The sequence below is a fragment of the Agelaius phoeniceus genome, chromosome 12 (assembly GCF_051311805.1).
Source record: "Agelaius phoeniceus isolate bAgePho1 chromosome 12, bAgePho1.hap1, whole genome shotgun sequence".
Lineage (NCBI taxonomy): Eukaryota > Metazoa > Chordata > Aves > Passeriformes > Icteridae > Agelaius > Agelaius phoeniceus.
Window position 1 is genome coordinate 11550365 of NC_135276.1, and position 14861 is coordinate 11565225.

At 39.9% G+C, this 14861-nt stretch overlaps 1 protein-coding gene across 1 annotated transcript in view; it reads left to right on the forward strand.

The window, feature by feature from the left end:
* Window positions 1-14861, forward strand: part of FTO (FTO alpha-ketoglutarate dependent dioxygenase) — a 219190-nt gene that overhangs the window by 65637 nt on the left and 138692 nt on the right. The window contains exon 7 of the mRNA XM_054640716.2: window positions 170-289. Coding sequence (XP_054496691.2) covers window positions 170-289 — 120 coding nt within the window. The remainder of the gene's footprint in view (window positions 1-169; window positions 290-14861) is intronic.

A 14861-nucleotide genomic window follows, 5' to 3' on the forward strand; every position in this document is an offset into this window, starting at 1 on the left:
GGGTGTATTTAGAGATGAACAGTAAGGGTGTGTTTGGAAATGGCCTGCTTTGGTAACTGACTCCTTTCCTATGGGACTGTTCAGGTAGAGCTGGATTCTTGCACTGCCCCATTCCTGCCCCAGGTAAGGACTCTGGATGTTTATGGTGCCATATGTTTTTATCTTGCAGGTTGAATTTGAGTGGCTTAGGCAGTTTTGGTTCCAAGGCAAGAGGTACTTGAAGTGCACTGATTGGTGGCTTAAGCCTATGGCTAAATTGGAAGAATTTTGGAGAAAACTGGAGATTATGGTAAGCACTAGTTTTAAAGTCTCAGGCCTCTAGGGCCTAATTCTGAGAGCACTCACAATTATGTTTTTAATTGTACTGTAGTAATGGGTTTTAGACTTTATTCAGAACATATGAGAAGCAGAATCAATGTCAGCCTTTCACTGTCTCCTCTTACTTTTATCCCCCAGTAGCCAGAAAAAATGTGAGCAAAATCAGATCCAAAACCCCAGGATTTCAGTTAGTTCTTGACTTTGCTTGTTTTTAAAGTTTGAAAGCCTCATAAAAGCCTCATATGAGCCTTTTAGAGCCTCACAAGATGACAGCCATATATTGCAATGCTGTGCATTGTCAGCTTTTTTGTACAAGACCCTGACAGACACCTCTGCTAGTGACAACAGTGGTGCATGTGTCTGAGGAAAGTTGAGAACAGAATTGGTCATCTGCAAGTACAACTGTCTGTGGTCCACCTGCACTCTGAGACCAAAGCCAGAACCTGCAAGAGGGGATTATTTCAAGAATAAATGTAATGATGATATCTGGGTACTTCAAAGTGCATTGTGCATTCCTTGAAAAGGGATTCAGTGCCAAACACTGTTCTCCTGCTGCTGTCCATGTGGAGCCTCAGGTGAGAGCCTGTGCTGACAGAGTTCCAGAGCAGTTGCCAGTGCGCCTGTGGCTGGGTTTGCACTCAGAAGGGGCTGTGCTGGCAAACCCACTGTCCTCCTCTCCATCCATCTGCATCAGAAGCTGCTTCTCAGTCATTTCTGCTGGCCATAGCATAAACCAGCCTCAGTTTGCCTGTACTGGCTTGGAAGAGTTTGTGCTGCAGCTGAGGATGCTGAGTACATTTGGATCAGGGCTGTGTTTGAGGTGCAGCAAGACCCTCGGGTCTGGCAGGCAAAGCTGTGGCTCAGCTGCTCCTATGCAGTTCAGACTCGGAAAACATGCCCAGAAAAGTGGACATTTCAGTTGTGGAATCAGTTGCCACAAGAATTCACTGAACATAGAATTTTCCTAAGGAGAGAAAATATAACTTGCTTATGTGTTTGGGTTCCCCCCCTCACCACCTTTTTTTGGTGTTCTTATGTGCTCACATTCTTGAATGATCCTTATAATTTAAAAAAAAAATCTTTTGGTTTGTTTTTCTTTCAAATGACAACTTACTCTCTTGTAACACAGGCTTAGATGAGGTAGAGACAAGAATGTTTGATATTTTATATCCATTCTGTGTTGAAAACATGGAAGAACAGCAAACTCTGGAACTCTCAAGGGTTAGGTTTTCTGCAATTGGTGTGACATTGCCATGTGTCTCTAATTAGAAACATGGTGGCGTCAGTGTATCTCCTTTCAACAAGCCTCGGGATGATATTTATCAGCAAACCCAAGCTTGGGCCAAGACAGAAGCTGCTTCTAATTTATATTTTAAGAATCGCTTTAATGTTTTATGACTTATAACATATTAATCACAATTAATTTCAGCTATTGGAGGAGACAGAGGAGAATGTTAATTGGGAATGTCTGTTTTGCGGGGTCTCTCGGTAAACTCGGGGCGCGCTCCCGGCGCGGGGGCGTCGCTGGGGCCGGAACGCGCGGTTTGCGCGGCGGCCGCCAGGGGGCAATGTTGAGCCGCGATTCGGCGCTGCCAGCCGGGAACTGCGGCATCGGGAGCGCTCCCGGCCGCTCTCCGGCCCCATCCCGGCCGCTCCCCAGCCCCATCCCGGCCCCGTCCCGGCCGCTCTCCAGCCCCATCCCGGCCCCGTCCCGTCCGCTCCCCGGCCCCGTCCCTGCCGCTCCCCGGCCCCATCCCGGCCCCATCCCGGCCGCTCCCCGGCCCCGTCCCGGCCGCTCCCCGGCCCCATCCCGGCCGCTCCCCGGCCCCATCCCGGCCGCTCTCCGGCCCCGTCCCGGCCGCTCCCCGGCCCCATCCCGGCCATCCCATGGCACTGGAAATCGGCCGCGGGTTAACAAATTCAACACCAATTTAACAGAAAAGTGCAGTTTTGGGGCATGCTTAGCTTCCACAGCTAAGTTAAATCAAAAGGGTGTTTTTGATGGTACCCGGTAGTCTGCAGGCAATGGGCTGGTTGGTTTTTTTTTCCCTCCAAATTTGTAACTTTAGCTGGATGATTTTTGGAAAAAAAGAGAGATAATACTTTAAAATGCTAAAAGTAAAATGTCTTAGAGTTTTTGCTCTTGCTTTGGAAGGATTTTACTGCTTACAAGGAGTTCTTTCTTAAAAGAAAATATTTAAACATGTATTTTTCCTTTGTGTGTAAGCTGAACAACTGTTGACATAGCTTTTTATATATGTGTCTAGAGTGATACAAAACTCAGTCTCAGGGACCTTCTTTGTGTTTTTTTAGGTTTTCCCCTTGTTTAATAATTTTTGAAACTTTCTTTTTCTTCTTTATCTCTGATTCTGCTAATTATAATTACTCTTCTGTCACGGCAGAGTATGATATTGCAAGAAGTTTAGCCCAAACCTGTGGGCTTTATTAAATATTTTTTGTACATTATAGCAAGCAGACAATTTTATCATAATGTTTATTCCTGGCATTTCTTTCCCTGAGGATAGTTTTACTTAGAGCTCACTCTTGTGATGTAAATGTTAAACCTTTCATTTGAATGACATTCTGATAAAACATCACATTTCCCACAATATTACCTCATGAATTTATGAGCCATTAAATCTGAAGCAGTTTAACCAATCCTCCTTTTTTTCTCCCCCTCCCTTGAAAATATGAAGGCTATTCATATGTTGGAGGGTTTTTTTTTAAAAGTCATCCAAGATTAACACGTTATCGCCTGCAACATCAGGATAAATGCTTGCAGAATTCAAAGGCAGAGTTACCATTTGAAAAAAGACCGTACAGGCTTTGCTTTCTGGGTAAAGAGAAGTCTGAAAAGCTGAAATCTCATGTGATGTGAGCAAGTCTTGCTGTAGCTGTTCTGAGATTCAGTGGAGAGACAATTTGTCTCTCAGGGTCTGATATCATGCAAACCTTGCAATCTGACATTTATTTTAGCTATGAAAATCTGTAACCACCACACCAAATCTGTAAGAACTGCACAAGTCCAACAGTCTTTTTTTGGTTATTTTGTTTTAGATTCATTCACATGAGAAAAGTAAAATGTAAATCAAATTTTGTTTGTAAATGTAAATCAATATTTTTGTTTGTGGAATGAAAAGTAAACATATATGGCTTTACTTGCATGTTGAATTTTTGAAGGCTTTTTTAAACATATCTAGTGCTCCTTAAAAAATAAAAAAGGGCCTTACATTGCTATATGGTGTGAATTGTATTTCCTGCTTTGACAGTCCATTTAGCAATGTAGCAATGTATTTATATGGCAGTTGGCCTTAATAACCTTTATTGACTTTAGTGGGAAAGAGCCAAGACTGGCATTATTAAAATGTATCAATTTCATTGCAGTATAAAATCACAACATATATAATTATGTTTGGTAGGCTAGGCTCCATTTAATCCCACCTATTTATGCAGGAATTTGGCAAGACAAGAGAGCGTGGAACTGAAATGTAGAGAAAAGTGTGAGTGACTTGGAGCTGCATTTAACAGCACAACGGCCTCACTGCCTCCAGTGCAGGCACTACTTAAAGGAATGAAACATAGATCTTGGGGAAGTAATTTCTTAATGGGAAAACTGAAGCACAAGTAGTTGTTCCACCATTTGTTTCATTTTTTGGCATTGATAACAGAGCTGAGGATAATGAAATGCCGCACACCTTTTAGTTTGTAGTAGTGTAAAAGCAGAAGTGTGCACACTTGGTGTAAGCAGAATGATCAAAGTGGCGTTTCATGCAGGCTGGTATCTTTCTGCACAGCTTTCATCTTGATTTGTAAACTTTTTAAAAACTATCTTTAGTCTCATTATTACTGTTATTCTCAATAACAGACTTTTTATCAGTTTTCACAACTGAATTGAAATCAGAGAGCAAGGCTATTTTTTTGTAAAATGATTTTTCTTTCCTTTTTGAGGTCTGTTTCATTATTTGCTCCTATTGCTATGTATGAAGTATGTCATAGTTTCAGCTATAAGCCACTATTGTCAGGGGCTTACAGCCTGACAGTTAGAATTGAGTCTACACTGAAACTTGAGCTACAAAATCTCAGCCCAGAGCCATTTTTTTTCCTCCCAAATTAAAGCAAGGGTTTAAATATGTATTTAAATCAAGAGTATTTCAGTTCCCAGATAACCATGAAAAGCTCTAAGAAAAAATACGCTTTTACAAGGAATTCTCCCAGCTTTTGTAGACTTTGGCACTTTAAACAACTAACCAATTATTAAAAAAAAATAGATAATGGGATCACAAACAGGCTGGTTGGTTGTTTAGCTTCTTTCAGAAATTGCATAGCAACTTAACTGACACTTGAATTGGTTTGACCTTGTCAGCCAAAATTCCAGGAACTCTGAGGAATTATTTTAATTTCTCTTCTGGTTTTCCCGTGGTGCTCAGATATTGCAGTGTCACACTTTATTGGAGGGCCATGTGGCCACGGGTGATGGGATTTGCCTAATGAGCTGTGAAATGCAGGAACAACATGGCAGCTCCAAAACCCAAATTTTACCCATATTTATTGTCTTTTGGGGCTCTCCTTATCTGTTTAGGCCAGAGCCTTTAAATAAATGTATTTTTGGCAGATTATATTTTGTGTACACTGGAAGTCAGATGTTTCTGGAAATGTATCTTTTATCTTCAACAGCAACAACAAAACCTGATCCTGGAGACTTTTTTTCTTTTTATTTTTCTTTTTTTTCTTTTTTTTTTTTTTTAGCAATAATTTCTATGACCCCAATATTTTTAGCTGTCAGAAATGGGAGAAAAGATTGAGCATTGTCTGTAGCAGAATCACAATGAAACTGTAAAAAGAAAAAAAAAAGTAAAGTTGTATTGCACATCTTTGAGGAAAAAAATTATTTACAATTCTGAGGGAATTCAGACTTAAGCTTCCAAAACAACATGTGTGCTGAAAGCACAAAAGACTGTGTTTATGATTCTCTTTGAAGTGTTTCTGCAACAGGATAAGGAAAATTTTAGAAACTGTCTGATAGTGTTCAGGGTAAATACTTAAACCCCTTTAGAGAATTTCACACACAGATACTGTGCAGCAGAAAAAAGGATACTTATGTTTCCTAAAGCTGCTACAGCCTACAGCTTTGTACTTAAAGACAGAGGTGTTGAATAGAATTCTTCTGAGGATACATCCAGTGACAATATCTCCAGGAACATCAGAGCAAACCAGTGGATAGCACTTTCTGTTTTAACCCTTGCGTGAGCTGGCTGAGATCTGAGCTGCGTTGATATCAACCTCTGGAACATTTCTGTGAGAAGCTGGAATTGTTCAAAGGGCAGCCTCGCACTCAGCACATTCTGGGAGAATCACTGACTGCATTAAGGTTGCAATGGTCACTGGCATGAGCCAGGAGAGGTTTAGGGCCCTGTCTGTGCTGTGGGACCTTGCTGATGCCCTGGCTGGGGTTGAGCTGTGGGGCTGTGCCTGTGCTGTGCTCCTGCCTCTGCCTCCCCTCGGCTGGATTTGCACCTGAGCTGCGAGTTTGACATTTGTACGTGTTGCAAGTTTGACATTTGTAGGTGTTCTTTGCACACAGCTGGATCTTGGTGAGCTGCAGTTTTGGATGGCTAGAATTCTGTGCTCTTGGGCTTTATTCTTGCTGTAACAGGGCTTCTTTCTGTGATCCTCACTATTTTTATACTCTTAGATGGATACAATTGTGTGTTCTAAGTACCTGCACTTGCATGTAAAATGCCATGAGTTCTCTGCTGCAGTTTAAGGCATAAATGTACATACCACAATCACCAGAAATCAAATTTGTTCTCCCAAAACCTTGGATGCATAAACACTAGAATAACAGAAGATCTTTGTATTAATAGTGTGTTTATTGAGGCTTATTATTTGTTGTGGAAATAATGATGTTGTAGTATTGAGCTGTAGTTTTACCTGTCTCATTATTCTTTGCAAAGTCTTTCACAAGGGCATGGAGTGACAGGAAGAGGGGGAATGTTTTAAACTGATGGAGGGCAGTTTAATTTGGATATTAGGAAGAAATTGTTTACTGTGAGGCTGTCAAGGCCCTGGCACAGGGTGCCCAGAGAAGCTGTGGCTGCCCCATCCCAGGAAGTGTTCAGGACCAGGTTGGACAGGGCTTGGAGCAACCTGGGGTTGTGGAAGGTGTCCCTGCCCATGGCAGGGGGGGTTGGAACTAAATTATCTTTAAGGTACCTTCCAACCCAGAAGATTCTATGATATGCTTTAATGTTCTCAGAAATATATTTCCTAGGAGAAAAACTTAATAAAAGACCATATTTGAAGACTGGGAATAGTATTTCTTGAAAAGAAATTAATCTGTATTTTTAGGATTTGTTATATGCTATATAGAAATTGATTAATTACTACCAATATTTAAAATTATTTCTAGTTCTTATTTATTCAGTCCTAGAAGTGATCAGATACAGAGCTTATGCATTTGCATTTGTGTATATATGTTTATGGACATGCTACACGGAAAAAAAAGGATTTGGTTTGATGTTAAAACTGTGAATTACAGTGGTTTGGCAGGAATAATTTGTACTGTGATTGTTATAAACTAGGGTAAGTTGTGATTTTGAATGAAAGTGAAAGCGAATGGCAGTATGACTAAAATGTCACCATCTACATTGCTGTATTTTTTTTAATACAGCTAGTGTTGCTAAATGTGGTTTTATTGCTATTGTATTTTAGTGGCTCTGTAACCACTATAAAATAGAACACAGCTGCTTTGCTTTCCAAGTGGCTTTGGTAGGCAAAGGAGGTGACGTCTGCTGGAAAGCTGCTCTTGCTGCCCTGATAGCTCTTCTCTCCTCTCTGACCATCAGTCCTTCTAATTCCCAACAAGATCATGGGTGAATAGTGTTTTTGTAATGTGTTCTTTAACAGTTACTTCATCTTTGCTCAAAACTGCAGCTTTCATTTTATACATAAAGAAATATAACTTGGCTTCAGAAGTTGCCATGGAGAGCGCTATGCCCTGATGAATTAGGTGCTGATTCTTTTACTGACCCTCTGTTTAACTTGTGCAAGTAACTTAGGTGTGGTTTTCAAAATCAGTCTGGCAATCAAAACATTGAGGTCTAACTTTGGTTTTAGATTGCAGACAATTTCTGATCTTAAATTCCTCCTCAATTAAATGAGGCAATGATTTTTTCTGTATCTGACAATTACTTATTGGCTATTTCCTAGGGAGAGGACATCCTGGATTTGAAGGAAACCAACAAATTTCTGCCTCCCCATATCATGATTGCAAAGTGTAGATGGGGCCACATAGGAGCTTTTATTATTTTTTATTATTTTTTGTTAGATGGGCAAATTCTGTCTGTTTAAGAAAGAACTTACTGTGTTTTGGCTGACCCTGATTGTCTCCTGGCAGCTCCCAGGTCTTGTTCTCATGAGCTTTTGTGTGAGTCTTTTTTGCACTTTCTGTTTGTCACTACACATGCTTCTGCTTAATGATCCTGAAGCTGTACATATAATAATGTTTACTATTCTGCAGTAGGAAGATAATTACTGGCTTTTCTCAGATGTTACAAGTGAACATCAGATTTTGGCAGTTTTCCTTGGACTGCTAGTCAATCTGAACTCTATATAATTTTCACAACAGAGGCACTAATATAAAGTTTAAATGTAGCAAATATTTTAAATTATTCTAGTAAAATAATGTGGTTGTTTATCACAATCAGAGTAGTTTTCACAGCACTCATTCTGAATTTCTATAATAGAGCAGAACAATGAAGGGGGTGGTGAATCAGGCTGGATTGTTGCTGGGGGACAGGAATGGCAGCAGTGGAGCTGTGCTGGAGATGAATCCAGCTCTGTGCTTAGCATGCAATGATCCACAAAGTGCACTGTTAATAGCTGGGAACAGTGCATCAGTTCATGTTGTCTAGCTGCCTAGGGATCAATATCATTGTGTAATAAACTGAAGTGATTATTTTTATGTGTCTGTGTATATATGTATGCATATACACACTGCTAATAATTACATTTTAGCTCCATCTTCAAGCTGTGTCCTACATGCTAATGGATTAGAGCTTCACCAGCTAGCTGGAAGGTCAATTGTTTTGTGATGTTGTGGTGGGATTCAGCTTGGATAACTGAATTATAAGACTTTTTTACATGGCAGAGTAAGTTAACTCATTGTGATCCTTTTGGTTTCCTTCTGCCCAATGTCATGCTTCCATTTCATGAAAAAGAAGTTTTTGTGCTGAAATCATTTGCAGTAGTAGGACCACAGAATTCACTCTTTTGCTCAGAAGTAATGATCGGTTGTGTTGCTGATGAACAATAGAAATTATTTTAAGATCAGCCTGTACAAACCAGTTGATGCTGATGCTGTGTGTTACCACACAGAGATTGTACTCTTCAGGCTCCCATGAGGTGATAGAAAATCTGAAAATCAGCAGAGCCTTACATTTCTTCATGTCTTCTCTTATGGGCAAGGGGAAAGAGCATGATGGTGGTGCATGTCCAGTGGTAATACATCTATCCCCAGGAAGCAGGGCTGAGGCAAGATGAAATCAGTTCTGTATTGCATTATGTAGGTGCTCAAAGCAAAGACCAGTACAAATCCTGACTGGGTCCTAGTCCAAAATGTTATGATGCTTCTGAAAGGATTAAAAATAAACAGAATTTAGATTATTAATATTTCTCACTTGCAAAGGTCTCCTCCTGTAGGTGTTTTCCTCATTAATGCAGCATTACAGGGACTGGTGCTGTCCCTCAGAGGAAGGACAGCAGAGAAAGGAGAGGCTGCCATGCAGGTACACTTGTACAGTCAAGGCTCTTCAAAACATTTTTCCATTACTGATCTTTTGTTGGTTTTCATGTAGGATGTACTTGATACACATACTTATAAAATATTTATACATTCGTGGGCCAATTCCACTGGTGGTTGTTATGCTAAAGGAATTGTGAATTTGCAGTAATTACTGGGGAGAGGAAAAGATGGGGAAGACACCAGATGAACCAGTCTTGAAAACTCTTAAAATTTGTGGAGATGTTGAACAAAATAAAAAAGTCTCACTGGCTCCTTTAAGAAATCCTAATGTTAAAAGACTTGATAACAGGGCTGTTTTCTCAAGTTTTTTCTTTGCTTTTCATCTTCTACATTTTCTTCTTTAATGTAAAATACTGTAATTGAATCACAGCATTAGCTGGCTTTTCCCAACAAAACAGCAGATTTAGGCTCTTTGCTGCTAGTTTCAAAAGTAATATGTATGGAGAGAGAGCACGAAGACAAAAATTGAGCACATAGATGTATAATCCCAAAGGAATAAACTGACTTCTACTAGACAAGCTGAAAGCTGATTAAAATATTTTTCATCCTTTGGGTATGCAACAGCTTTTGATGATGGAGAGTGTATTAATATTCAGCTTAGCTGCTTGTCGACACTGCAGACAGGTCCCAGGAAAGTCTCTGATACTGACCAGGTTTTCTCACTCTACCAGAAATCTTTATGAGACACAGAGCAGCAGCCTTGTACCAGGAAAAGCCAAGATAAGAATACTGCTATGTCTTTATTTTAGAAATTGCTTTTAGAGATTTTTAAAGGATTGAAATTTTTAAAGAATTCTTTTAATGATATAAATGCATTTAAATACAACAAAGTAGAAAGATTGTTCTTAATTATTTAAAAATAAAGCTGCTGTAATCTAGTCAATTTTCAATTTGTCTGAGTTGTTTGTTAACTTACAAAGATCCAAGTAATAATGTCAATGATCAGGATTTTTGGAGAATGTGTTCCCACTTAAATTATTTTATAACAGTCACATCTGAGGTGGTGGGGTACTGTTCTCTTAACTTTTTCTATTCCCTTGTAATGTAAAACCTACCTTCCAGACAAGAATGAGATGTAAACAGCTGCTTTATCAGCTGATACTTCTTCTGTTCTTTTGTTGGCATGCTGACATAGAGGGTGTTTGCTTTTTCCCCTTCCACAGTGACTAAATATATACACTATCTCTGGAAAACATGTCATAGGCTGTGCGAGATGCCTTTAGGATGGCTCCAGGGCCAAATACTTCCTGTAGTAGGTGAAAGAGCATGGCTTAATCAGCTTAGTTAACTTAATTAAGCTGTGCTTTTTCTCATGGTACAGCTTTAAAGTGTATTTCATTTAGAAACTGTATTTCATAGGTGTGGAAATTCTGTGGGATTTTATAGTGGGCTTGAAAAAGATAAGATTTGCTACTTGTTCTGCAATGGGAGGAAGTGAAGAAGAGGAGTGTGTCCTTTTTCCTGAAGATTTAAAGGGCAAATTCTAATGCAGTTTAGATTGTAAATGCTTCTCAAACTGAGAAAGTCTACTCTTCTTTTAATCCCCATCTAAGTTTAAGGTTTTTGTACATGGCAAGAGTTGTCCATTTTCATCCCAACCTTGGCTTGCCTGCTGGTAGATGTGTCACCAGATTCCATGACTCTACACTATTTTATTGTCTTTGAAAGAAGTAAACTAAGGCAGTGTGATTGGGAGAATGTGGATCTTTTCTCCACTGGTCTTTGAGTCTCAGCAGAAAATACTATTACATGTTAAAGTAGTTTGAACTCAGTTGTTCTTTCTTGAGAGGAGTTGCTCTTTCTATTCTTCATGAGGTACTCCATGTTGGGGAAAAGTTCTGGTTTTCCTCTTGGGGCAAACACTGGCATCCTAGTGGAACCCTCCTATGTGGATAGAAGAGATTGATTAGCAAGGCACAGCTGGAAACAGCAAGTGCTGAGTGAGTTCCACTCACCAGCTCATTGGCTGCACCTGCCTGGGTAATGTTACTTATTTACTTACCTCTGCAGGTTTCTGGAACGGTGAGGAGTAGAGGAGAAGCAATCAGGGAAGCAGCTGCAGCTGCCAAGGGGAGGGTGCCAGTGCAAACAGGGGCAGAGGTTTGGGAGCCTTCTCTTGGCAGAATGGCAGGACTGGGGCAAGGTGAGTGAGGACCCCTGGGACAGCAGCCCTGGAGTCAGTGCAGAACTGCTTCCAACCTTGAACCTGCCTGTGTGGGTGGAAAGGACCTTGGGGTACAGTGGGAATAGAAAACAAGCTTGGCATGAAAAGCTTTGGAGGTTGAGAAAAAGCAGGAAAGGATGGCAAAGGCTCTCAGGCAAAAAGGAGTGGTGTGGTTTGAGAGAAAATAGGAGGGAGAGGCTTTGCAAGTGGGAAGTGGTTATGGGGAAGATGGCAGAAGATAGAGGTGTAGCTGTGTGTCTTCTTCAAAAGCAAATACTGTGGGTAGTGATTTCTTTCATTTTTTTCTCACCCATCCCTTTAAAAACTTAGTGTTTTGATAGAATTCTCTTAATTGATACCTCTGTGCTTTAATAATACTGCATTTAAAATAAGGGAGAGATAATCAAATAAGGGAGAAATAATCTTGTTTAAGCAAGAAATAGTTATGTTGAATGCAGAAAACTAAAGTATGTTGGAAAGTATTTACTTTTGATTCCACATACATAAAATTATTCAGAAAAAAAGGAGATTATATATGCATAGTTTTTTTTTTTAAATTTAAAGAATGCATATAATGGTTAAGGCTTGTGAATTTTTTTGTACGTTTATATGGCACATGGATGCATATATATATATATTTATGTATATATAGCCATGTGCATGCATGGAGAGTAAAATATTTGCCTACTTAGGTACTAAGCTCCTCTCCATAATGCTTGAAGTTGCAGAATCTCTCTTAACTGATACAATGTGTTAAGTTTCTTGTATTAGGACTTCTCATCCCACTGCTTGGGCATAGTTCTATAATAGACTTTAGTGTTTCTTGATTATATGGGGTGTTATAATTTCTTGATGACTGGTTATGTTATTTATAATACAGAGGGTGTTAATCCTTTGGTGATTAACACTCTATTTGAATTACCAGAGGTCAAAGGTACATTCTTTTATTTGGAGTTTGGGTTTTTTCAGTGTTTTTTCCTTTGATTTTTTTTTTCTAAAGGTTGTTTCTTTCTCTGTTTTCTTCTGAAAATCATTTTGAGACAATTTGGGGTGAGGAGAGAAGAGGAGCATGCTTCGTCCTTAAGGACCCAAGTCTTTTGGAGCTGTTTAGAGGCATTAGAACATAAGTTCTCTGTGCACTGAACAGCTCCTCCAGAAATCCTCCATTTAAAAGTAATGAAAGTCTCATAATCAGAAAAAAAATTCATAGTAAAAAGCACATGGAAGAAGATTTTCCCTAGTTAAGCCTGTGAAAAGGTAGATACCTACCTGTGTCTCATTCTAAGCCTTTTTAGAAAGATTTATTAAAGATTGTAAATGTGTGTACATATATATATATATATATTTGTGTATGTATACATATAAACACACACTTTATGAGGTATAAATATATATGGCTGTCATTTCAGGTGATGTGGAGATATTGCAGAGATTCTTGTCCAGCTGCCAGCTGTATCCCAGTCATTGTGGTTTCAGAATTGAGGAGCTATACTGAAAGCCTTCAGTTCTTTCAAAGGCTGTGTCTGTGCAGAAGTTACCCTTGCCCTAATATTTCAGTCCTTTTTCAAAATACCATAGGGGTTTTTGTGTTTTTCTCAGCTGTGTTCTTTGAAGTGCTGGAGCTGACTGAGAGGGAAGCACCAAAGGATTTTTGCTGTTTTGTTTTTCGCACATTTCTGGGGTTGTGTGACCATTCCCACAGCTCCAGCAGAATTCAGTTATGTGTCCAGGTGTGCTGAGTTGCTGTGTCCTACTGCCAGTGTACACCAAAATACTGTGACATTGCCTTTGCTCCCTTCTGGAAAGGTGACCATTCCTTGATTGCAAATCTGAGGTACATGTTCCACCTGGGAATTTCTTCAGGCTGTGGTCATTTCACCTACTCCAAATCTGGAAAAGTGTGGGCATGATGGAAGACCTGAAAGAGTTCCCTCACTGGTGTTTGTCCACTCCAAAACTTTTCTGGTAGTACCTGAAACTGCAAAAACCCAGTTAGAGGAGAATTATGTTGGTGCAGCATAGCCCTCTGTAGTGTTTAGGACTTGCCTGTGTACAAAGAAGATGGTCAAAGAGTCAAGGAAACACTAAATAAAGTTAGCAAGCCAAAAACAGGAGAGTGGCTCATCCGGCTGGGGCAATGTTCTGAGCCTGTAGATTGTTCTCAGCACAAAAGATGCCACTCTTGGAAGCTGTATCAGGGTATGATAAACCTCCCTCTGCCTTTTCCAGTAGAAGCATAACTGCTCCTGCCTTGCTGCTTTAAGAAAATTCAGCATCAGACTAGTCTGAACAAATGTTAGCAGTGTCTCCTTTGCAGAGCTGGGACCTGAGTTCACTGGTGTAAAAAAGCTCAGTTTTAACTCAGTTACCAGAATGGGCTTCCTGCCTGAACTGCTGGATGAAGTCCTGCAGTCTGCCAGAAAGATGAAACATATTGTAGTAATTCTTAAACACTTAACCTAGGTAGCAAACCTGTGGGTGTTTTAAAGTTGCTCTACAGCAGATAGGATGATGGTTAAATGAGTGGAAGCACAGAGGCCAGCAGCTCCTGTCTGGCCACTCATTTGATGGTTGTTTCACTGTCTGTGTGTGCTGGGTTTCTCTCTGCTCTGCTGCCTGGTGTTTTGCTCTGAGCTCAGTGAGGTGCTAAGATTAGCTGGTTTGTTTTTGTCATAATCTTTCATGTTTGCTGTGACGGATAGGTGAGAAAGTAGTATTTGTTCTGCTCCAGCATGCAAGGAATCCAGCTCAGACACTGAGGGCAATTGGTTCCTATGTTGTGGGATAAAAAGCAGACATGCTAAAATTTTAGGGGTACTTTTTTCCTGTACATGCTCCAGGGGGAATGCTGCACACTGCACTGTGGCTTCCTACATGATTTCTCTGTTAGAAGATTGCTAAAGTGCTGACTGCCATTCAACTGCTGGCCTGTGGTTAGTGGAAATACTAAATACTGCACTGGCTTCATTCCTTGTGCCTTTAATGTTTCACTTCCATTTTAATAGTTTCATTTATGCTTAGAAACGTTGGTTTTTTTCCTACTTTTGTGAGTAGTCTGGCACCACAAAATGTATTGAAAGCATTTGAAGTAGTTCAGTAGGAGGCAGAATTAAAGGTCAAAGTGGTTTTGTGAGCAGAGCAAGAAACTGGGAGGAAATTAGTTGCAGAAAAGAGGGAGTAACAATAATCAAGTGAGAGAAACAGGAATAAATATAATGGAAGTATAAAGAGTCTTGGAAGTGCAAAGGATACTAGGGTTAAAAGAACTGAAGGTGCTAATATGATCTGAATTTTCATCTCTTGAACTTGGCTGCGGCATTTAATAGCGTCTTGCTCTGGGGACATTAAATATGTAAACTACTAATATAAATGATACAATTAATTAGAAATGTGAGTTCTGTGTGAATGTATAATTTCACTGTATATGTCACAAAACTATTTTTTTGTCTGCTGACATAGTCCTGAATCAGCTTTCTTGAAGGAGTGGTTATGTTATGGCCTCACAGTAGCAGAACATTGAGCTTGAAAGTCTGCAGATAGAACATTTGCAATAGTGTGTATGTGTGAAAGTGATGA